The 26,058-nt window shown below is 44.0% G+C and overlaps 1 protein-coding gene across 5 annotated transcripts in view; it reads left to right on the forward strand.

Annotated features, from left to right (window-relative positions):
- The window catches only part of LOC139389857 (coiled-coil serine-rich protein 1), a 108,542-nt gene that overhangs the window by 38,747 nt on the left and 43,737 nt on the right, over positions 1–26,058 (forward strand). For 2 of the 5 annotated variants that reach the window (XM_071136844.1, XM_071136845.1), the window contains 3 exons: positions 584–661; positions 3,353–3,430; positions 5,224–5,301. In XM_071136844.1, coding sequence (XP_070992945.1) covers positions 584–661; positions 3,353–3,430; positions 5,224–5,301 — 234 coding nt within the window. Of the gene's footprint in view, positions 1–583; positions 662–3,352; positions 3,431–4,359; positions 4,517–5,223; positions 5,302–11,917; positions 11,964–22,720; positions 22,757–26,058 lie in introns of all 5 variants that reach the window. The other 3 variants (XR_011629440.1, XM_071136846.1, XM_071136847.1) reach the window with 3 other exon arrangements.

Here is a 26,058-nt window from a genome sequence, read left to right on the forward strand (position 1 = left end):
AAAGCCATTACTATGAATGCTTTCAGGCAGTGCCATGCCGAAATTGAACCTTATTTAATTGTTCAGACATTTCCACGCAAGCCTGTAGAAAAATGTTGACCTTAAACCTGCATGTGGGATACACATTGATGAAAGTTGACACAATCGGGCCGGACTAGTCTGACTACATTGCACCTTTAAGTGTACATAGGACTGCTTCTCTGAAAGGGGGCATTCAAACGCATAAAATTATGAAGATTATTACCCAGATTGGACATTCTATGTATGGAGGTATGTTAATAGGTAAGTGTACAACTCAACCTACGTGTGTCAGAATAGTCACTGTACAATCATCTTGATGTCACTGTAAATGGCAAGAAGGCAGCAAAATGACAAGTTATTTTAAGAGCTCATGTTTCAACTACCCATTGCTGTATATTTAGTCACGTTCCTATCTCTGGTGACATATTTTATCCTCTCACCTCAAAATAATATGGTAACATTTCGAAATTGTGAATTTTTGTGTGACATACTAATGGTCTTATAATGATGTTTTTTTTTCTTCAGTTTCTATCTAAATCTCACCACCTCTCTCCCTCCTCAGAGCACTGACACAAGTCCTGCAGGCAGCCTTCATTCTCTCCCCATCAGCCCCTGTAGTGAGAAGACGCTGCCCCTAAAGGTAACTGTTTTTACAGCTAACAACTCACTTTTGCAAGGCTCAACCACGACTGGTACCTATCTATGCCATGCTGTATAATGTACCATTAGTGCTTTTTCGAGCCTCAACACATTTAGAAGTGTATTCTACCTCCTGCAGAGTTCTTTAAAAGGGGATTTGTTTGTGAGTTAGATCTTCTTTCATGCCTGCTTTCTCTCGGCATGCCCAGGAACATTTTCCAGTCCTTCTGCTTCTTAAAGTGCCACAGAAACTTGACGGGGCTGAGTCTTTCTCAGCCATAGCATCAGTGGAATTTGATCTCAATGAGATGATCTCATTAATCCCTTTGGGAAAGTCTTGGGGTGGCAGGGGAGGTTTATCAAATGGGCTTTTGTCAGGGTTTCTGAGGAAAGGGGATTTAGTTTGGTGGCGGGCGGCAGAGTTTTTGTTGCGCTTTTGGGGCGGAGAGCACAGGAGTGGAAAATAGGTCTGTGTGTGTGTGTCTATCTCTGTGTGTGTGTCCTCCTTACTGACCTACATGGAACTATGGCACCAAGCAAGAGCAGCAACACTGCACAGGCAGAGCGCTGTGTGACGCTCTGGTCCATTCCTACCTTCTCTTCGCATGGAGAGGGAGGGGAGGGAGCTGAGAATAGGAGCCCATGCATCTGACGTTGTGTTGGATGACAGGGGAGACGGATGGGTCTCGTCCTGACGTTCCAGAAAAATCTGAGTTTAAAAATAAAGCCCCGCAACCCACCTGAGACGAAACCATGTCACTGCTTGTCCTACTTTGAGCAAAAACTTCCTTTAGGGAACATTTGTTATCCCTGCCTTTTTATAATTAGCGCCCTCGGAAAGCGGCTCCCGTGGAGAGCACAGCTTTTTTTCACTGCTCCTCCTCGGGTGGAGGCGATCTCATTGAAATGCCAAGCTCATCAATTGCCTGATGTGTTTCCGCATAACCTTTTCCCCAAACACTACACTTTTATGTTGTTTCTGTACAAACAGGTGGCAGGACAGGCAGCCCTTTCTGACAGTCTGTCCAGAGGCCAGATGAGCCTGCAGATAAACCTGAACTTTTAGAAAACTTTGGCAGCCTGCCTGTCTCCTTGAGATGCTCCTAAGGTGTGTTTGTGTGTGTATGCCAACTGCTGTTTCTTGTCATGGCCCGGCCACATGTGCTGTAAACATTCAACCCTCCATGAGAAAAAGGATAGGGTCACTAAACAGACCATGGTTAGGTCAATTCTTGTTTAATTCAGTCAATTCAGGAAGTACATTGAAATGACAATTTTCCTCAATGGATCGCTGATGAAAATATTTCTAATTGGAATTGAGCCCAACCCTGATACAGACGTTGAGCCCAACTCTGTTAACCTTGGGTGGTCAGGATAATTGTGAGGATGGAGAGATGCTGCATACTTATTGTTCTGTTTATTCATAGGGGTGACGGAGGGTAGGGTGCTGCTGTGCTCCCCTGCGAGTCTGTGGACTGGGACCCACTCTCCCTCTCTCACCCACCCCCCAGAGGTCCTAGCTATGGTAATGTGGAGATAAAGTGCCTCTCATTGAACTTCTCTAATGGAGACAGAATTAAGGATTCCCCTCAGGCGAAGGTTTAGAGGATGTTTCATTTCCTTGTTTACTCTGTGACCTCCCCGGGACGTGACCCCACCGAAGGGGTACAAAAACACAGGCTTTCATGGCATTATCTGGCTAATAATATTGACATTTAGTTTGAATATGTCATAGCAAGGTCTATTTCAGAAAGAAACAAACTGTTAAGGAGGATATCACAGTAACAGTGGGCCAGCAAACAGTGACTGACAGAGACGTTTGAGGTTGTGTGAGAAACCCAAAGAAAATAAATAACAGGCATAAAGTAGCAGAAGGCACTAAGCCAATTCAAGTTTGCAACATGGGGTTACTTAGAACACATGGTATGATAGTTTGGTGACATACTAATGGTCTTATAATGTTGTTGCCCATCCACTGCCTTGAGCTTACCTTTCTTTTGAAGGGATCTGCCAGGGCTCTCATTATAGCAGAACATCAGTAAGGGCAACTCATCCAAAGTGCACATTGCGCAATCGGTACAGATTTCAGAAACAACATGGCCGTCTGAGAAAGTGCAGCAAGGGTCGAGGACCTTTCCACAAAGTATCTGCCGGAGGTTCTGGGCAAGAGATTGAATGGCTTCAACTTGCCTTATGTAACTCACAGCCATATTGTTCTAGTTTGTCTGCAGCCGTGCCATACGCCATTATCTTGGCTCCGTGTTGGTGGACTTTTGTTTCACTCGCTCTTGCTCGCTCTCTCTCGACCAGTACGTTTTGAAGTGGGCCATCTTGGTTGTGTGAGTGGGTGTATGGTTCCTCATTGCTGCCATGGTCTCTCCTGCCTAGGGCCTGCTCCATCCTCTCCTGTCTTTTGGAAGTGCCTCCCTCCCCTATCTATAATTGCTGCGGTCATAGTTTGCCTTAAGTTTACCAGAGGAGTCCTTGCATGTACTGTCCACACACTTTTCAGTCCTCTCTCCGCCTCCCTGTTCACTTGTAACATAATACAGTGGTCTGTGTTCTCAATCCACATTCTAGCCATCACCAACTCTACGGTAGTGCTGTGGTGGCTCAACGCTCAGTGTTCAGCTCCCCTAACTTATTCCCTTTCTGAAGTACTGTGTGTGACTTGGTTTGTACTCCTTTCCAGGAGCCGGGGAGGGAAGAGGCTCTGCTGCTGCAGCTGAGGGAGAAGGATGAGCTGATCTTCCGACTGCAGGCTGAACTGGTGAGAGACGTACCGTAGCACTACCACAATGTTTGAGAAGACGGTCTGAACATTTGAATTTGTGTGTCGTCTTCCATTAGAAATTCAGATCACTTCGATACAATAGAGTACAATTAAATACAAAATGGGATACGGGATGCAAAAAGGGCTGTCTTTTAAAAGTTGCCTGTGCAAAACAGAAACAACTTGGTTGCTTTTGGGTATGGAACACCTCAGCACGGTGCACACAGACAGCATCTCTGCTTGTAGGAGTTCCTCTTGAGTGTCCTGGACTGGCTGCTCTGAGAGACAAACACACAGACTGTGGATAATACATGGTTAGGAGCTAGATACAGGGAGAACAAACAAATATTAGCTACTCACCACTAGTGTGGAGGAGGATGATGATGACGAGCGAGTGAAGTGGGGGAGTCCATGACAACAGCAGAGGGCACTGAGGAGACTCTTCTAATAGTAGTACCCCCCCCCCCCCCACCCATTTTGTTTCCTTGTTTCTGACTTTCTCCAGCCTATCACATGCAGCATTGCTCTCTCCTCTCCCTGTCGTTAATATAAATTAAAGACAAATATGAAGGGAAAAGTACAGTGTTGTTGAATGCTAATTTTAATCCGCTTTGACCAAATTTAGAAAGCTAAACAAATAAATCATGTTTGGAATGTTGGAATCGGATCAAAACCCCAAATACTTTAAATGCAAGACTGGAATGTCAAGTATTTTGGGAGGGTTTGTAGCGCCGTTGTCAAGTTGATATATTGCACTGAGAGAGAATATAATTTGATACGTTGCTCCCGAGGCTTCATACATCGTCTCTTCTATGTCACATGCCTGGTGCCGACAGTATGCTCCATAGAGTCGGTTCCCATTTGACATCTGTGTATTTGCACATTCTGGTTCTAGGTACCGATTGCTCCTCTCTCCTTCTCCTCAGACTACCATATGGTCCATAGGAAAACACAGACTGTTCAATGTGTTGTTGGCCCAGCTCAGATAAGGATGGCCCAATCAATCAGGTTCCTCATGATTTGAGGATCTCAGCCAAAGACGAGGGATGTTGGAAGCCCCCGTACTGTTTGAAATCTGGCGCGGTTGGTGTGACGATACTCACTCTCCGGCAGATTGCATGCTGCACACACCAGCCATGTCTGCTGCGACAGCATACCTCACTTAAATTCATGACATATGCCTCAGATTTCTGAACCCTAATTGGTAGAATTGATATTAACAGAACGTAACACTCACCAGCAGCATTGCAGCGGAATCGTAAGCAGCCCCCCCCTCCCCCCCAAAAAAGGGCTGTAATTTACAAGGAAACGGCAGCTCTTAGCCAAACCTGCTGAAATCTGTCCGCTGAGAAGCGTTAATTTTGCCCGAGTAAGACCTTGCAGCACATTGGCCAGCACTCCCCTGTCAGTTGATATGACTTCTTTTTTTGGTGCACTTTGCGAGGTAACGTGGTTCAATATTTGCTGATGAAATCCTCCCTGCATGTCTTTCAACTTTCCTGCCCCAGTGATTTTAGGGGGGTTTTGTCGGCTGGAATGTAATATTTTCTGTGGCGCTTGTTTTGGCATGTGGTGTTCTTAAACCGCGTGCATTAAAAAGGTACTAATAATACTACTTGGTCCTGGGATTTTTCATAGTCAAGCCACACGGTCAGGACAAAACTCCTGGCCCTAACTATGACGTAATGTAGGCTGGGAGTTGTTCCTGACCGCAAGACCTGACCAGGAAGAACTCCGAGCCGCAGTATGAGTGACTGTCTCTGACGTTGGTCTGTGTGTTCTGCGTGCAGGAGTGTGCCAAAGCTGCCCTGAAGCCCACCTGCCAAAAACCTGACCGAACTACACAGACTGACCCTCCTGGACCAGAGGTGAGTCCACGGATCACTCTGCTACAACAGAGATCCAAATGGAACTGTCGAGGCACCCTTGCCGTTTTAGCATCTGTCTTTTTTTTCTCCAAATGGAATTATGGCCCTCCACTTAGATCTTCCCTTTTGGAGATGTCTTAGACATTCAGCAGCCTCTGTGTTATCTCACTGCCATTGTGAAGTGCTGTCTATTCTATGAGAGCTATGGGTCCGGCCCAGTGTTCTGTTCAGCTTGCTTGGCCGAGGGTGTTGGGACCGTTTGGGAACACGGGACTTGACAGATGACTGCCTAAAATGAAGCATCTCTGTAATAGCAACAAAAAAAGCATAGTGAGTTTACATCTCTCTTGTTGTCTCTGGAAACATTCCCCACTGCGCATGCACACAATGACAATGGATATGGTTCTTAACTAAGCTGCATACTCCTTTACACACACAGTGCACATCAACAGACAATAGCACATGTTGTGTTCACATTTTCCTCACGATATTAAGTATGGCTTACTTTTTGTAAATTTTCCAGAACACATCTGGAAACGACACGATGTGACTGACTAAATGTCCGTGGCTATGTGTGCTCCTGTGTTCTTTCATTTCATGTGCCTAACGATTAAGGTTAAATTTCAGAGTTACTCGTACAAAAAAGGTTTGTCTGTACAGTGTTGCGAAGCACATATGGACCGAAATGTTCACTTAATCATTTAGTTAAGCCTGTAATGGGCTAGTCTTGGTGGAGGGGTTCTGTTATCGCTCATTTATATGGCTGGCATCACACAATGTTTGCCTACAGCTAAGCAGTGGAAAAAGCACAGAGTGGGGTTCATCATCGCAATCATTAATTTTCTATCACTCCGACATGGGTTTTAGTGGGCGATGCATTCCTCTGCCCATACAAAGATAGGCTCGTGTATATATTTTTCTCATTAAATGTCTCTAGTCTTTGTTTGCTGTTCTTACTAATGTGCTTCCATAATGTACATTCAAATGGCCCCCTGTAATTGCCTCCACTGGTTCAGGGCCTAATGCAACACAAATGTGTCAGCACCCCATTATACTTGGCCTTGAGTGTCATCGCTGAAAGGAACACGGGCGAATTGGAGATTTGTGCCGATGAAGAAAGCTTGCATATATTATGTTATTGCGTAAGTCTTAAGGACTGCTTTTCTGAAGTTTTCCCTCTCTTTGCTTGGGGTAATGGAGTTGAGAAGTGGTGTATCATGAAGATACGTGTGTATCGTCTCATGTACTGTAGCGTTCCACATCACCACGTTCTTTACCTCTCCCAAGGTTTTACAGGTTATTTTACTCAGCAACAGCAGTAGTAGCAGCAGCAGATGAGTTGCCATCTTCAGGCTCCTGTGCGTATATACTGCAAACCTTTATCGGTTACAACATCGAGGACAGGCAGTTATCTAAAGTGTGTCTACAAGTGGGTCAGCTATTTCGAAGGCTGGTGTGACTTCAGGAGGACGTCTTATTTTTTTGGAGCACGTTCTCCCTCTCTCCATTGGAGCTAATTCGCTGACAGGGAGAGGCAGATCAAGCACTGTACTCTCTCTGTTCAGCCCCATACCACCACCAGAGACTTCCCTGTGTCCGCTCTGTTTTGGTCATCAGTCCTGTCCACCCACTCCAAAAGAACCAAGGCTCTGGAGCAAAGACTTCTCAAAGGCCTGGAAAAGTTGTTGGGCCAAGCACCCACGCGTCATGCAGCCGGAAGTGCATGTTCCTAGGTGAAGTGTATGTTCATAGGTGAACCAATGAAGAGAGGAAGAATTGAGTTTGAAAATACGCTCTACAAGTGTCGATAGCAAATGCATGAGCAAGGCAGTCGAATGACTCAACAGAATGAATAGATGCCGTGTGAAGCCTCTCACGTCTTCAGATAGTATTTTAAGGATTTCCAGCACTGAGAGAGAGGGAGAAATAAAAAATAGTAGAGCGAATGTGTTGCCAGAAGGAGAGGCTATTTGATGTCCTGCAGAGACTTAACAGCTCTAGGTACAGGGTATTTGAAAAAGTTTTTTCAGGGGCTTGAATCGATTGAGATTGCGCATTAAATTGGCTTGGAGAAGTAAGCATTCTTAAGAGGGACATTTTATAGGGAATCAAAAGTACTTGATGTGCAGCACTCTTCCCTCTCTCTTCCTTTTTCTCTGTGCCCCTCTCCAGTCTCCTTGTGGTCACTGTTGTTGCTACTTAAAAGGATGAAGGGAGCCGCTAAAAGCCCGGGAATTTATAGTGTTGCCTGTAAGCTGTTATAGACAGTCATTTAAATGGAAAAACACTTAAGCGAACATTTAGTCCCCCTCTAAAGGGGAGATAAGATGTTAAATGGATTGCCTTTCTTCCCGAAGATTCCTCTTGCAGTCATAAATCTGTTTTTAGTGGAATGACAGCACTTATTAAAGAGGCTCCATGAACATGGAGCAGACTGGCATCCCTGTGCCATGCGCCAGCCAGATGCCAGCAGGGATTCTGTGCTGGGAGCAGGCCACCAAGCCCTGGCAATGCAATCCTCCTGCTCTCCACTGCTCTGTAAACACCTGTGCAAAGGTACATGGCGACCATTTCAACTCGGGCATCAAACTTCACCCTGCTGGGCTCTCTCATCTCTCCTCGGCCCTGAACTCCATTCGCAACACTTTCAGCATTCCGAGAGGCGCCTGCGGAGCATTCTACGCTTTCCTAATCTCTGATCCCAGCAGGAAAGATGGGAGCGCACCAGGGGTATAAGAAGAGGCTTCCACTGCAAAGCACTTCCCACAACAAACCCCCCCTCCCCCCATTCAGTTTCTCGGTTTTGATTGTGTTTTTATCAGTTTCCGTTTTATTCTCGGTACAGTCATATTGTGTCTTTGAACAAGGAGCCAGGGTTGAGGACATGAGCTTCAGGGGGAGCTGTGAATGAGGGTCAGGAATGATCAATGATTGTGCTATTGACAGACACTGTGTTGACAACTAGATGCTAGTTGACAACTACACTGAATGAAAATATAAACTCAATCATTTTAATGTTTTTACTATGTTACAGTTCATAGAAGGAAATCAGTCAATTGAAATAAATTCATTATGCCCTAATCTATGGATTTCACACGACTGGTGCAGGTGCGCAGCCATGGGTGGGCCTGGGAGGGCATAGGCCCACCCACTTGCACGACAGGCCGACCCACTGTGGAGATAGACCCAGCCAATCAGAATTAGTTTTCCCCACAAAAGGTCCCGTTTCCTCAGCTGTCCGGGTGGCTGGTCTCAGTCTATCCCGCAGGTGAAGAAGCTGGATGTAGAGGTCCGGGGCTTGCGTGGTTACACGTGGTCTGTGGTTGTGATGCCAGTTCAACATACTTCCAAATTCTCTAAAACAACGTTGGAAGCAGCTTATGGTAGATAACTGAACATTTAATTCTCTGGCAGCAGCTCTGGTTGACATTCCTGCAATTGCATGCTCCCTCAACTTGAGATATCTGTGGTATTGTGTTGCGTGACAAAACTGCACATTTTAGTGGCCTTTTATTGTCCCCAGCACAAAGTGCACCTGTGTAATGATCATGCTGTTTAATCAGCTTCTTGATATGCCACACCTGTCAAGTGGATGGATTATCTAGGAAAAGGAGAAATACTCACTAACATGATGTAAACAAATTTGTACTCAAAATTTGAGAGAAATAAGCTTTTTGTGAGTTATGAAACATTTCTGGGATCTTTTATTTCAGCTCATAAAACACTCTACATGTTACGTTTATATTTTTGTTCAGTATAGATGGGCCTGGCTCTTTCTACGTGAGATGGATATGTACTGAGAGTTGAGATCGAAACTGAGGAAAAGTGGGGCGATGATGTCTACGGGAATTGTAAAGGAAGAGATTTCGAAGTGTTTTTAAGGCACAATTTGCCTGTTTAATATGTATTTAATCTTTATTTAACTTGGCAAGTCAGTTAAGAACAAATTCTTATTTACATTGATGGCCAAATGCTTGAATGGGACACATTTTTATCAAAGGTATATGAATCTAAACTCAGCAAGAAAGAAATGTCCCCTTTTCAGGACCCTGTCTTTCAAAGATAATTCGTAAAAATTCAAATAACTTCAGAGATCTTTATTATAAAGGTTTTAAACACTGTTTCCCATGCTTGTTCAATGAAACATAACATAAACAATTAATGAACGTGCACCTGTGGAACGGTCGTTAAGACATTAACAGCTTACAGACGTTAGGCAATTAAGGTCACAGTTATGAAAACTGAGGACACTAAAGAGGTCTTTCTACTGACTCTGAAAAACACCACAAGAAAGATGCCCAGGGTCCCTGCTCATCAGTGTAAATGTGCCTTAGGCATGCTGCAAGGAGGCATGAGGACTGCAGATGTGGCCAGGGCAATAAATTGCAATCTCTGTACTGTGAGACACCTAAGACAGCGCTACAGGGAGACAGGACAGACAGCTGATCGTCCTCGCACTGGCAGACCACGTATAACAACACCTGCACAGGATTGGTACATCCGAACATCACACCTGCCAGACAGGTACAGGATGGCAACAACAACTGCCTGAGTTACACCAGAAACGCACAATCCCTCCAGTGCTCAGACTGCCCGCAATAGGCTGAGAGAAGCTGGACTGAGAGCTTGTAGGCATGTTGTAAGGCAGATCCTCACCAGACATCACGCCTATGGGCACAAACCCACCGTTGCTGGACCAGACAGGACTGGCAAAAAGTGCTCTTCACTGACGAGTCGCGGTTTTGTCTCACTAGGGGTGATGGTCGGATTTGCGTTTATTGTCGAAGGAATGAGTGTTACACCGAGGCCTGTACTCTGGAGCGGGATCGATTTGGAGGTGGAGGGTCTATCATGGTCTGGGGCGGTGTGTCACAGCATCATCGGACTGAACTTGTTGTCATTGCAGGCAATCTCAACGCTGTGCGTTACAGGGAAGACATCCTCCTCCCTCATGTGGTACCCTTCCTGCAGGCTCATCCTGACATGACCCTCCAGCATGACAATGCCACCAGCCATACTGCTCGTTCTGTGTGTGATTTCCTGCAAGACAGGTATGTCAGTGTTCTGCCATATGCAATGAAGACCCCGGATCTCAATCCCTTTGAGCACAACTGGGACCTGTTGAAATGGAGGGTAAGGGCTAGGGCCACCCCCCCCCCCCAGAAATTTCCTGGAACTTCCAGGTGCCTTGGTGGAAGAGTGGGGTAACATCTCACAGCAAGAACAGGCAAATCTGGTGCATCTCGATCAGTTTCTCTCAGTTGTTATGTTATGTTCATACAAATATTGAAACTTTAAGTTTGCTGAAAATAAATGCAGTTGACAGTGAGAGGATGTTGGTTTTTGTTTTTTTGCAGAGTTTAGTAGAATTTATCAATATGGTCGGTATTTTTAGGCCTAGAAGTTTGCTTGAGGGACGCAATGTTTTGAGATTTAAGGTATGCAATTCAAGATTGAAAACTGCATACTCAACTCTCATGTTAAGCCACGATTGTTCCTTCTCTGTCCAGATCTACAACCAGCTAAATTAGGTCTCTGTCTCGTCCCCAATTCCAGATCTACCTCTACCTCTGACTAATGGTAAAGCACTGCAGAAAGTAATCTTTCTGCCCTACTTACTCTCCCCTCTTTTTAAATGTCTTCCTACTTCCTCCTCTTTCAGCTGTCCCTCCATCTGTATATCCTTCCTCATCTTTATGGTGCTGGCCTGTCCTCTTTAGACCTCCCTCCCCTTTCCCCTCTTTTTGTAATTTCTCCTCCCTTTTTTTATTTTCATTTTCCTCCCCGTTTCTTCTCCCTCCACCTCTTTCTGCTGTCCCTCCATCTGTATATCCCAGCTCAGCTTTATGGTTTTGGGTCTGTCCTACTTCTCCCAGAGTGTATGCGAAGGTGATAAAATGAGTTCTCGCCTGTGCCCAGACCACGGCTCCTTAACCGTAACTCCTTTTGGGCTCCTGACACTGAGTGGGGAGGGGACGAGGATCATACACACCATTAAGCCTGATGTAATGTGTGGGGTGGGCCCCTGTGGCGTCTGCCCGATCTGCATGTTCATGTGCGGTCTGGACGGAGGCAGGGTTATTAGGGCCCTGAAAAGGGAAATAGTGTTTTTACGGTGATTTTTACTATGACCATCAACTTTTACTGGCAGAGGTGTCCCTCTATCAGCCTGCTGTGGTGCTGCAGCAGCTGCCCCTTACTGCAGGAGGACCCTCCTCCAACGTCCAGGACCTTGTAAACACAGGAGGGCGCTAAGTATGGCAGGTGGAACTTAGAGGGAGACGTGCAGGCCTGCAGCCAGGGCATTGGTACTCATCCATACTGGATCAGATGAAGGTTATGTGAAGGAAGCCAGAACTTTCTTCTTGTCCTTGTCAACCGATCAGGAGGCCATCATGCTCAGGACTAACTCCTGGTCCTACATCAACAGGACTAACTCCTGGCCCTACATCAATAATATCTACCAGAAGGATGCACAGTTTTTAAAATATTTTTTAACATTTGGTATCTAGTGCACTATGCAGGTTGTTAAGCTGCCATGTTATCCACCCCTGATTCCCCCCTATTCCAGGTTTGCTGACATTGATCCCAAGATATTGGTGTGTTTTGTTTACAGGGCAGAGCTTGCGGGAGCACGGTCATGTTGTCACGCAGGCCTCTAAGTGAGTGGTGTTTGATCTGGACTTGTGTGTGTGTGTTGTTGTGTTTCCTGCTTTGTGGACTACTGGAGAATGCTCCCTGCATTATACTATACAGTACCGTACCGTAGAGAATGTCCCCTGCACCTGAAGCATGGCATGCCAGTTAGGCCCTGGCGTTAGGGCACTACTTAACCCCCCAGTCACTGCACCTCCTGAACCCTGCTTTTCACCCTTGACCCTGATCTGTCAGCCTTTGCCTCCCCCCTCCTTGTCCTGTCAGCTGAGCCACAGAGGTTATGCACTAGCTGACCTCTCCAGTCTGATCTAGGTGCACTATGCTCTAACAAAGCCACGTACATCTCTGCTAGTTGCACCGATTGCATTAGGAATGGTAGTATGAATCGCTCACTTTCCCTATGGTTCATATTGTGGCCCTTGTCTTCCATGATTGGTTTACCCAGGTTCTGCTATTGTTTCGCGTTGAGTTCTGCGATCGTGGTTTGTTACTAAACAGCCTCCTTGTGTCCACTAACAGCGCGTGCGTGCGTATACCAGGTGGAATTGTGAGAGGAATGAACAGACTGCCTTGTAGAGTGTACCCATAGGGCAGTAGCAGACAGGGATGGATGAAAGCTCCTGTTGGTATGTGCATATGCAGTGCTCCAACACCCTGGACCAGAGCTGTAATATGTCACTAGCTCTGGTCCAGGGCATAGCTAGTATATCTAGCTCTGGTCCACAATAGCTCTGGTCCAGGGTGTAGCTAGTAGCTATCTAGCTCTGTTCCGCACTAACTCTGCTCTAGGGTGTAGCTAGCTAGCTCTGGTCCGCACTAACTTCTAGCTACGCCCTGGATCAGAGCTAATTATTGCGGACCAGAGCTAGTGCGGACCAGAGCTAGCTAGCTAATAGGTACGCCCTGGAACAGAAGCAAGCACATGCTCTTTGAGGGTCACAGACCAGGTGGCCACCACGTGCATAATCTGGATGCTTTTCATTGTTTGTGGTTGGTTGGGGTACCTGTCTGGGGTGATTACTAGGACCGTATGTGTGTGGATATAATTCCTTGATCCTCATTGGTTTCCCACGAACGTACATCTTTTTGCCTGGTTCAGACTTGCAACCATACACAGGCAAGTACGGGGATACAAACAACCTCTGAAATACCCCCAAACCTTTGGAATACAAGCACTTCTGAGGTTGGTGAATTGTTGTATCTGAAAACATTGCTTTTCATATTGATGTCTCTAGGTTGTAGTATGTGCACACCAGGATTTCGTTAGGAAAATGTGGTGCTGAACAATTTGAGAAATTGACCGGACCCATGTGCATTGGGTGAGTAAACTGATTAAGGCGTCCATCCGCGGTGCTCAGAATGACAAATCACATTTAGATTACGGTAATCTTTTTTTTTTTAACAGCAAGTCGAGGATGCAAGGATTCTTACTGAATTCTGATGTGCACTTTGAAGATGCTGGAATAACTGTTCACATTTACTTTTCCTCGCCCAACAAGACGAGGAACGAACAGCAAAATCACTAGCCTATGTCACTCTACTATCCCCCATAGTAGAAAAGTTGACCTATTTTATTGGTCAGCTTGACAAGGAAGAAATACCCTATTTCAAACAGACTCTGGGACAGTTGTGGGACGATAGATCCCACATTTATGCAACCAGTAGGCCTAGGCAACATTTTAAAAAATTAAAAAGAAATGAGTCTGATGCAACAGATCAGAATAATTATATTAAAATGTTGATGAACTATTATTTCTTCACATTATAAGTGCAGCAACGCACTCAAGGCAGTAGGCTACGTGCAAATGTTTGTTCCATAATGCAATTAGTGGGAAAAAACAGTCTAAAGCACATGTGACAGAGAGGAAAATATCCTAGAAATTTAGAAAGAGGGGGAGATCTGATAGGCAACAAGTAGCATGGGCTGCTTATATGACTAGGATTGTGCCTTTGGCTAATACCCTCCGATTATGGGTCTGATTTTTGCTATGCTACTTTGAAGCAAGGTAAAGACATGCCTCCATAATATGTAATAAAACGTTCAGGTTTCAAACAATTAAGTAAACTGTATGTTTCCAAAATGCATACTGCCTCCAGCTCATTTCAAAGTGGTGTGTGACGTGTTGATGAAGCCTGCCTTCCGTTGTCTATGCATTTGCTGTTTGAGATGCCGTAGCAGCAGCTCTCGCACTGACAGATTTTCCGCTCAAAGGCTCCTGTATCTGTATGCTGTACGCTTGTGATGAATAAGATGCATGTTTTTTTGATGTATCCGTTTGTTTGTTTCTGGTTGTTGTGTGTGTCATGCGCATTAGCGTTTGTGCGTGTGTCCACATTTGTGTGTGCATGTGTGCATGCGCTTTTGTCTGTGTTGTGAGAGAAGAGTGCCTCTGCCCATAATTAAGAGGTGCTCTGTGCTGCATCATTGTGCAGGATTAGATCGAGATAAGTGCGCTGGCTCCTGGCCAGGCTGGCGTGGGACAACCTGAATGACTCGTGTGTTCCCCATTCAGCATAATGGCATGTCATCCTAAAGGAGGACGGCCTAGGCTCTCTTAGCATCTCTCTGCTCTTCTTCTGGTAGCCACTTCCTGTAGAGTCCAATAAGTATTAAACCCTTTTGTTATGTTAAGCCTAAATAAAATTGTGCTTAACAAGTCACAGTAAGTTGAATGGACTCACTCTGTGTGAATTTCAAGCACGGATTCAACCACAAAGACCAGGGAGCTTATCTAATGGTTCGCAAAGAAGGGAACAAATTGGTCTATGGGTTAAAAAAAGCAGACATTGAATATCCCTTAAGGCATGGTACATTACTAATTACACTTTGGATGGTGAGTCAATACACCCAGACACTACAAACATACAGGCACCCAACAATGTAGTAACTCCACAATACTAACCTAAATGACAGAGTGAAAAAAAGGAAGCCAGTACAGAATAAAATATTCCAAAACATGCATCCTGTTTGCAATAAGGCACTAAAGTAATACCGCCCCCCAAAAATGTTACCCCCTTTTTCTCCCCAATTTCGATTTTGTCTCATCGCTGCGTCCTCCGAAACATGACCCGTCAAACCGGGCTTAATAACATCCGCCCGCTTAACCCGGATGCCAGCTGCACCAATGTGTCGGAGGAAACCATGTTCAACTGATGACCGAGGTCAGCCTACAGCCGCCCGGCCTGCCACAAGGAATTGCTAGAGTGCGATGAGCCCAAGTAATGCTCCCCCGGCTAAACCCTCCGCTAACCCGGACAACGCTGGGCCAATTGTGCTCCGCCCTATGGGACTTCCGATCACGGCCGGTTGTGATACAGCCCGGGATCGAACTCTCATCTGTAGCGATGCTTCTAGCAGTGCAATGCAGTGACAGAACGCTGCACCACTCGGGAGGCCAGAAATTCACTTTTTGTCCTGAATACAAAGCGTTATATTTGGGGCAAACATAACACATCATTGAGTACCACTCTTCATATTTTAAAGCGTGGTGGTGGCTACATCATGTTGTGAGTATGCTTGTCATCATCAAGGACTAGGGAGTTTTTTTCAACAAAAATGTACGGAATAGAGCTGAACACAGGCAAAATTCAAGAGGAAAACTTAATTCTGCATTCCAACAGACACTGGGAGACAAATTCACCTTTCAGCGATACAATAACCTAAAAATCAAGGCCAAATACACTGGAGTTGCATTTTTTTTTAACTTAAATCAGCATGAAAATCGGTCAAGTCTTGAAAATGTCTGTCTAGCAATGATCAACTTGCCAGAGCTTGAATAATTGTTTAAAGAATATAATAGCCTAATATTGTACAATCCAGATGTGCAAAGCACTTAGAGACTCACCCAGACAGAATCACTGCTGTAATCGTGGCCAAAGGTGATTCTAGCATGTATTGACTCGGGGTTGAATACTTATCTAATCAGCATATACAGTACTAGTCAAAAGTTGTCACACCTACTCATTTCTGGGTTTTTCTTTATTTGTGCTTTTTTCTACATTGTAGAATAATAGTGAAGACATCACAACTATTAAATAACACATGGAATAATGTAGTAACCAAAAAAGTGTTACAATACAAATTAAAATATGATCCACCTTTTTGCCTTGATGACAGCTTTGCATATTCTTGGCATTCTCTCAACCAGCTTCATGAGGTAGTCACCTGGAATAAATTTAAATTAACAGGTGTGCCTTAAGTTAATTTGTGGAATTTCTCTCCTTATTAATGCGTTTGAGCCCATCAGTTGTGTTGTGACAAGGTAGGGTTGGTATACAGAAGATAGCCTTATTTGGTAAAAGACCAAGTCCATATTATGGCAAGAACAGCCCCAAATACGCAAAGAGAAATGGCAGTCCATCATTACTTTAAGACATGAAGGTCAGTCAATCTGGAAAATGTCAAGAACTTTGAGTGCAGTACAAAAACCATCAAGCGCTATGATGAAACTGGCTTTCATGAGGACCGCCACAGGAAAGGAAGACCCAAAGTTACCTCTGCTGCAGAGGATAAGTACATTTAGAGTTACCAGCCTCAGAAATTGCAGCCCAAATAAATGCTTCAGAGTTCAAGTAACAGACACATCTCAACATCAACTGTTCAGAGGAGAATCGCTGCAAAGAAACAACTACTAAAGGACACCAACAAGAAGAAGAGACTTGCTTGGTCCAATAAACACGAGAAATGGACATTAGACCGGTGGACATCTGACATCAACATTTTTGGTTCCACCCACTGTGTGTTTGTGAGACGCAGAGTAGGTGAACGGATGATCTGGCTCCCACCGTGAAACATGGAGGAGGAGATGTAGGGGTGATTTATTTAGAATTCAAGGCACAGTTAACCAGCATGGCTACCAAAACATTCTGCAGCAATACGCCATCCCATCTGCTTTGTGCTTAGTGGGACCATCATTCAGAGTGAAGGAAAAGCAGCCAACAAGTGTTCAGCATATGTAAGAACTCCTTCAAGAGTTGGGGCGAAGCTTCAGCTTCCAACAGGACAATGACCCTAAGCACACAGACAAGACAGCGCAGGAGGTGCTTCGGGACAAGTCTTTGAATGTCTTTGAGTGGCCCAGCCAGAGCCCAGACTGGAACTTGATCAAACATCTCTGGAGAGACCTGAAAAAAGCTGTGTAGCGACGCTGCCCATCCAACCTGACAGAGCTTGAGAGGATCTGCAGAGAAGAATGGGAGAAACTACAAGTGTGCCAAGCTTGTAGCGTCATACCCAAGAAGACTGAAGGCTGTAATCACTGCCAAACAAAGGTGCTTCAAAAAATTACTGAGTAAAGGGTCTGAATACTAATGTAAATGTGATATTTTTTTAACATCTTTTTTTTTTTTTTGCAAAAATGTCTTAACCTGTTTTTGGATTGTCATAATGGGTTATTGTTTGGGGAAAAGTAAAAATTTACTTATTGTGATACATGGTCGTCTCACCTTGATGACAGCTTTGCACGTTCTTGGCATTCTCTCAGCCAGCTTCACCTGGAATGCTTTTCCAACAATCTTGAAGGAGTTCCCACATATGCTGAGCACTTGTTGGCTGCTTTTCCTTCACTCTGCAGTCCAACTCATCCCAAACCATCTCAATTGGGTTTTGAGGTCAGGTGATTGTGGAGGCCAGGTCATCAGATGCAAAACTCCATCACACTCCTTCTTGGTAATGTACACTTTTTATCAGTGAATTCATCTCTGGGTAAGTAGAAAACTTCTTAATTGCCAGAGTCTCGCACTATCCCTTTAATGTAGCTTGGTGAGAGAACCACATATCACAGTCATAGTAAGTACATTTTTACTCAAAGTAGCAATCAGTAAAGTTGGTGCTAGTAAGAAAAGAAAAGTTTGAGTGTAACTGCAAGAAAAGCAAGGGTGTTAGTTAGTTAGTTAGTCATTAACTGGATACCACTGCTAAAGTAACAGCTAGGTGGGGATATAATGACAAACTCAACAAACAACCCTAATGTTATATCCAGATGACATGGACATATTTGGTCAGTCACTCCCTCTCAGGCAGTTCGTAGGCCTATGCAAGTTGTCTAAGTATAATTTTTGCGGCTCTCTATATCTATTGGTTATGACTTTGCACCAGTGAGCAGGCTGAACTTGGTGTCCGGGATAAGTTTGTCAAGGTAACCACAGCGGTCTAAAGTGCTGACAGAAGGCCCAGTGCCCGCTGAGCCGCTGCCCCTGTACCCGGTGCATGGTGCGCGGTTGGGGGTGGGTGGCCGTCAGCAGAAGGTGAATCGTACTCTAGCAGTCCCCTTCTCCCCTGCGGCCAGGGGAACAGAACGAGGAGGCAGCACCTCGCTGGGGACAGATGGCCCGACAGACAGCAACAGCTAGGCATAATGAACAACTTAATAAATAATTATCTCAACAATGACACTCGCTACAGGAGGAGGAGGACGACAAAACAGGCAAGCAAGCAGCCCACATAAACCATACACAGGAAGGCCAGTTAAATGCTGGAACCAGGCAGGCTTTTAGTAAAGGAGTGGGTGCACTGAGGACAACCCACACTAACCCTTTTATAGATGATCCTGGAGTCTTGTCACCTTGTTACTGGGAGAAAATTGTTCATTTACAAGAATACTCCCACACTGAGTTAATTAGTCATTTTTCTTACATGTACTGTATCAATCAGCTACACTACAGGTGCTATATATAACATGACAGGCAGGGCAATGTGTCTTGGGTGGGCTGTGAACTGTAGATGTTGAGTGGCCACAGCCCTGGCGTGTTTTTCTGGAACTGGCCTATTACTCTTCTTATCAGTAGAGTAGGATGTTATGCCTCTTGGCTCATGGCACTGAACTTCTTCCATCTGCCCCTAACGGCTCACTTCAAATGGTTCAGTGTAAATATTAATTGACTGGGGAAGCAGGTTAATCTAATTACTGTCATACCGCTGGATGCCAGTTGGGAAGACAGGGAGCGATATGATTCATAGTCTCACTCTCTCACACCAGCCACATTATTTTTTATTTTTTTGTATATTACCCCCTTTTTCTCGCCAATTGTGATCTTGTCTCATCGCTGCAACTCACCAACGGGCTCGGGAGGAGAAGGTCAAGTCATGCTCCGAAACATGACCCATCAAACCGCGCTTCTTAACACCCGCCTGCTTAACCCGGAAGCCAGCCTCACCAATGTGTCGGAGGAAACACTGTTCAACAACTGACAACTGAGGTCAGCCTGCAGGCGCCCGGCCTGCCACAAGGAGTCGCTAGAGCACGATGAGCCAAGTAAAGTCCCCCCGGCCAAACCCTGCCCTAACCCGGACGACACTATGGGACTCGGACGACCCTATGGGACTTCCGATCACGGCCAGTTGTGGTACTGCCCGGGATCAAACCCAGGTCTGTAGTGACGCCTCTAGCACTGCGATGCAGTGCCTTATACTGCTGCGCCTGATTACCATTTTTACAGAGCTGTCTAAATTCCCTTGATACTTCGTCTACTCCACTCTATCTACAGTGGTTCCTCTTTTAAAAGTTGTGAGCTTACACCGCGGGACTAAGAGGTACCCAGCTTCATGGCTTCATTGCTCCAGACCACCACAAGAGGGAGTTAGATCACTCATTATGCATTTGGGTCCCAAGGTTTTTATATGACCAATCATATCGTGTGGTTCCAATTACGAATTTGACGCGAGATACACGTCCCTGGTGAATTTCAACAGAAAAGATGGCTGACAAAACATTACGGGGAAGCCAATGTAAGTAATTATAACATAACGAGTCAAGCAAAAAATGTACAATTGAGAGGAATATGTTCGTTAATGTAGAGATTACCAATTGTGCATATTTTGTCATAAAGTTAATTTACGATAATCGCTATTTAGCAAGTTAGCTGACTAGCTAACATTAGCCAGCCAGTTAGCTGGTGTAATGACGTGAGTGTGACATTGTAATTTGTGTTGTTTAATGTATTAGGTACTCCTGAGAAAAGCAGCAAACCAGGCTGTCGTCTTAGGAAACAGTGGATGTAAAGAATCTAGTTAGGTAAAGCATTTACTGCAAATTGAATGTACAATTGTGTAAGCTTGCCTTGCTGTGCAATGCAGCTGAAGTAACATAGCTAGCTAACTATTTACTTGCTTATTGTGTAGAGGATAAAAATGACTGTATGCCTATGGATGTGTAGCTAGCTGCAGTATGTAGCCGATCTGTGTATGGACCCTAAAATGTTAGGTTCTGAACTAATATTAATACCAATCTATGAACCTCAGCTATCATAGTTGTTGTATCATCTTCAAGTCTGAATGGCATTAATGAAGCCTATGGATTGAGTAGAATATAATAACTTTATTGTGCCAAGGATAGAAAGCAAGGATGCTTTTGAGTTACCACGAAAGAAAGTTAGATTAAGTCAACTGAAAATGGCGAGAAAAGGCGTTCGTAGCTAAATGCGTTTGGTTAGCTTTAGAATAATAATTGCATGATTTATCATTTATCATTCATTTATCATTTATCATTCTATCATTCTATCTATGTAATATAGTACAATGTTATGGACCGACACTGAATCGCAGGAGCTATGTAAAAAGTTGTACGGAAGAAAGCACAGTGCTTCTTACCGGAGATGCCATCATCACGCAGTCATCCTTCCTTTGTGTCGGAAAGAAAGGCTGAACAGTATTGGTTGTAGCCAAACTGACACTCAAAAAATTGCCAAAATGGAGGGTGGTTGATAACAAAATGAAATTGAAATTTTGTTTTCAAATAAAAAATGTGGTTCTCAAAATATTTTTATGGAATAAAATGCATAAAGTTTTGCGCTCTATAACAAAATATTTGATTGCAATTTTTTTTTTTACTTTGAAGCCTCGTTTTTGCTTCCAGAACAATTATTTTTGATTGAAAATAAAGTTTTGCTCTCGACAAAAAGACATCCATTTGTTGCAAGTTTTTTACAAATCCTTTCCCAGAACACCACCACCAGTGTTTCCTCAATATTCATTTAGCAGCGCATCCCTGCCGAGATGCGCTTTCAAATTGATAGTCGTTAGCTCAATGGCTGGAAGTCTATGGGAACATCTAGCAATGCATGTCCCCTCTCTTTCTGACTATACAGGACTTTTCTGTTTCTTTTCTCTCTCTCACCATCACTCATTTATAACCCATTCTGCATCCCTTCTCTGTTCTTAGGCCTACATCCCTATCCCCCTCTTTATTTATTCCCCTTCTACTCCACGTTCTTCCTCTTTTCTTCATGTCCTTTGTCCCCTTTTCAGATTCCCCCCATTGCTTGCTCTTCTTTTACTCCCTCCTATTCTTTCCCTTGATCAAATTCTTCTCCTCCGATACCTTATTCTCCGGCTTCACTACCGTGGGTTGCATGTAGTTTCATTAGAATGCTAATTCCCACCATGATTCACTTTCCTTCTCCACATCTGTGGGACCAGGACCACAACATCATTTTATGTCCTCTCCATGTTACCGCCCAACAAACATCAAAAACATAATTCCAAGTGTCCAGTATTTTTTCATTTATAACTTTCTCCAAAAAACTATGTTGTCTGAATTAGGGACTTTATGGTGGGTGGTTTTATTTGTGACTATTTCAAGATTACTGCTCATATATACTGGAACGGATGTTTAAACTGTCCACGACCTCATTTCATTCTCATATGAAGAGCTGTGATAGTTGTCTCTTAAAATGTTCAGCTTTGCACACTCTTTGCATTCCCTCAACCAGCTTCATGAGGTCACCTGGAATGCATTTCAATTAACAGGTGTGGTGGTCAAGTAACAGACACATTTCAACATCAATTCTTCAGAGGAGACTGTGTGAATCAGGCCTTCACGGTCGAATTGCTGCAAAGAAACCACTACTAAAGGACACCAACAAGAAGAAGAGACTTGCTTGGGCCAAGAAACACGAGCAATGGACATTAGACCGGTGGAAATTTTGTCCAAATCTGAGATTTTTGGTTCCATCAGCCGTGTCTTTGTGAGATGCAATGTGGGTGAACGGATGATCTCCGCATGTGTATTTCCCACCGTAAAGCATGGAGGAGGAGGTGTTATGATGTGATGGTGCTTTGCAGGTGACACTCTGTGATTTATTTAGAATTCAAGGCACACTTAACGAGCATGGCTACCACAGCATTCTGCAGCGATATGCCAGTCCCACTAAGCCCAAACCAGATGGGATATCATTTGTTTTTCAACTGGACAATGACCCAACACACCTCCAGGTTGTGTAAGGGCTATTTGACCAAGGAGAGTGATGGAGTGCTGCATCAGATGACCTGGCCTCCGCATTCCCCCGACCTCAACCACATTGAGATGTTTTGGGGTGAGTCGGACTGCAGAGTGAAGGAAAAGCAGCCAACAAGTGCTCAGCATATGTGGGAACCCCTTCAAGGCTGTCGGAAAAGCATTCCAGGTGTGCAAAGCTGTCATCAATGGAAAGGGTGGCTATTCGAAGAATCTCCAATAAAAAATATATTTGGATATGTTTAACACTTTTTTGCTTACTACATGATTCCATATGTGTTATTTCATAGTTTTGATGTCTTTACTATTATTCTACAATGTAGAAAATTGTAAGAAATAGAGAAAATCCCTTGAATGAGTAGGTGTTCTGAAACTTTTGACCGTGTGTATGTGTGTGTGTGTATGTGAGAGAGAGGGCAGGGCTGGGCTACATGTTGTGTGTATTCATGTGTTTGTCTCTGCCATGCTCATCTCATCTCTCCATGTTGTTTTGTTCTTTTGTTTTCCCGTCCTCCACCTTGGCTTCGCAGTAACCAGCATCACATGACCGAGGAGGCACTGTGCAGGTAAGGGGTCCCTCTCTCTGTGCTGCATCCACCCAGCCTGCCTGCCTGTGCCATTATGTCTCTAATCAAGGCAGGTTGGCACTCCTGCCCCTACAAACCCTCTCTCTAAACACCAAACACAGGAAACATTGTAATAAGGTCATCCAAAATAAATCAAACTCAAATTCCAAATCTAGAAAATAACGTTTGGTGTTCCTAAAAAAACATATATCTTTGATTGGCATGCTCCCCGTCTTGATTGGTGGCAAATCACGTTAAACCACTGTCCCTATAGGTGGCCTGTCTTTCTTTTTGATCACTGTCTGTCGGTGAGCATTCACTCTCGTTTCCACCAGGTCATTGGTCATCCTATGGCCGATTTCTGCCCATTTGGATTTTTACCCGGTAACGGTAATACCGAGTAATAGCTTGAATATGAAAGTAGTATAGTGTTGTATATAGTATAGTGTATACATTGTCTTTGTTGTATCAGTCACTACTCTTGTGTGCGTACAGTTATTCAGTAGTGAAGTCTCTGCTCCTGGTAGAAAGCAAGGGGTTTGGTGATTATATTGTATAATGCGTCCTGCTTTAAATGACATTTAGCTTATAAAGCCTTCATAACCACTTTATAAATGTGTTACAAAGCATCTATGCCAGTTTGTCATACTTTATAAATGGTTCATACATGTGGCATATCCGTGTGACATAATCACTAATGTCAATGTGGCATAACCAATTTATGTGTAATATGATATAAACGTGCTTTATAAAGGGTGACATGTTGCGATAAAGGATGGAACACGCTCTAAAGTCTGTTAGTCACATTATACCTAATCTCATTCCCAGACACTTCTGCCCAAATGCGCAAAAGGTCTGGTGGACCAATGCATCAAACCTTTCCTTCGTTTATTTAGGATTAGGTTTAAAATCAAATTTTAACAGAAATTGTGGAAATGGGAAGGGTTTAGTCATAATTAGGACTTTGTAAATCAGACTTTTATAAATCAGCAGAATGTTAATAATATTGACACAAAAGTGTAAATATTAGTGTCCTGTAGTGTCCTGTAATACTTAGTTTGAAGTGAGATACCTTCGGTCATTCATAACACTTCCATAAAGACACTATATCGCATGACGCTGTACTTACATTAAAGTCAGACCCCTTTGTTCATTCATAACACACGCACACACACACACAGGTTTAATGATGCAAACACAAGTTAAGTGCATTCCTACCAAGTGTCTTGAAAGTAAGTGGAATATGTAGAAAAACATGCAGCATCTTCCCTTTGCTAACTGTAGCGCACAGTAATTACGTGTGTAAGAGAGGGAGTGGCTCATTTAGTGCATGTAAAGCATCTGTTTGCACTCTCTCACACTCTCTCTCGTCTCTTTCTCTCTTGCGTTCTCACTCTCGCTCTCTCCATTCTTTCATTAATTAATTCATTAATTCATTCATTACAACTCCAGACCTGGACTTATTAATGAAAGGACATCTGTTTCATTAATGCTGAAAGGGGCCCCGGAGTGCGGCGTGCAGGCTGGGCAGACCTCTCACTTAAGGTTGCCAAGATTCACCTTCCATTGATCCAGTGGAGGTGGCCCTTCTGTGCATGTCCAGCCAGCACAATGCCCAGCCCAGAGAATCAGTAATGACTGCTCTGAAGGGCACGAATAATGGAGTTTAATTAATCATAGCCCAGGCAGGGGTTTTGGTCTGTTGTGTTATAGAAAGGCATCATTGGGGCGGCAGGTAGCCTAGTGGTTAGAGCGTTGGACTACTAACCGAAACGTTGCAAGATCGAATCCCACAGCTGAGCTGACAAAGTAAAAATCTGCCCCTGAACAAGGCAGTTAACCCACTGTTCCTAGGCCATCATTGAAAATAAGAATTTGTTCTTAACTGACTTGCCTAGTTAAATAAGGGTAAAATAAAAAACTTACGCACTATGAAAATGGAGGCCTTGCTCTGGCTGGCGTCATGGACTAAAAAAGCAAGGGTAAAGCATCCTTACAAACAAACAGTGAGTCTCTTTCCTGTATGTGTGTGTGTCTCTGTGTCAGTGTGAGTGTGCGTGCATGTGGCTCCGTTTGACAGTTTGCGCTGTGCTCTTTGGTAAACAAGTAACTAATTGATGTGGCCATTGTAAACAGGGCCAGAGAGGAAGGGGGTGAGAGAGCTGCTGTCTGTCGATGTGCTGTGTCAAGAGAGAACTCTGCGGTGTGGGAACGTGTGGATCAGTTGCAGCTCTCTGGTGGATTGTCGTCAAGGTCAGGTGCTGCAAGGAGGGATCACAATTCCACCGGGGGTCAGGCTAATTGTGACCCAGCTAATTACGCTAATTAGCTGAACAAAATCCTCATCAGAATGGCAAATGTTCAGGCATAAATGCACGATTAAAGACTGTGGCACGGATTTAACTGAGGTTATCTGACCGTTATGATAACCGTTTGACTTTAAACGATGATACCGCACAGTGAATAGCGTTTTATTTTGTGGCTTTGTTTTTGTGTAAAGAGAGCCTTGTTTTGCAGAATTGGGGGAATAATAGGTTTGTAGTCAAAATAAGGAGAGAATTGTAACTAACTTGATTTGAAAATATAAAATATAATGGTTGATTATATCATGCATGAAGTCGAGTCCCATCACTCCATTCCTCCCCCAGTCTAGTCAGGTTCACCTTTAATTGATTGCTGATTAGAGGCTTTTACTGTTAAGTCAGGCCATTCAACCACTATTGGAGTGATGCAACGCTGCTAACATTCAAGTGACTCCTTGAATTAGGATGACATATACAGTGCCTTCTGAAAGTATTCAGACCCCTTGACTTTTGCCGCATATTTCATTTTTTCATATTTTTTTATAAATGAGATGTTTTTGCTTTGTCGTTATGGAGTATTGTGTGTAGATTGATGGGGGAAAACAAACGATTTAATACATTTTTGAAAAAGGTTGTAACCTAACAATGTGGGAAAAGGTCAAGGGGTCTGAATACTTACCGAAGGCACAGTATAGCTACCCCAAGGTTCAGTTTTATTGAAGTGCAAGAAACGGTGTGAACTTGAGAGGTTTAAAGACTACTTGAAGGGTGGTCTAGGTTGTAGAGAACTGAGATTGAGTTCAACAGAAAGACATAACCATGTTTTTATTGAAATTGGTTGAAATGGTCGCTGATAGGTGAGCAGCGATTCTATTTGTGTTATACTATCATGGTTATTATCCCCCAGCTTCATAGTAAATTGTCACATTCACGCCTAACCGGTCTCCAAACAATGTGATAGCCAAGATGGTGTTAACCAGAGCCATGTTTATTTTTATG

The sequence above is a fragment of the Oncorhynchus clarkii genome, chromosome 30 (assembly GCF_045791955.1).
Source record: "Oncorhynchus clarkii lewisi isolate Uvic-CL-2024 chromosome 30, UVic_Ocla_1.0, whole genome shotgun sequence".
Classification (NCBI taxonomy): Eukaryota; Metazoa; Chordata; class Actinopteri; order Salmoniformes; family Salmonidae; genus Oncorhynchus; species Oncorhynchus clarkii.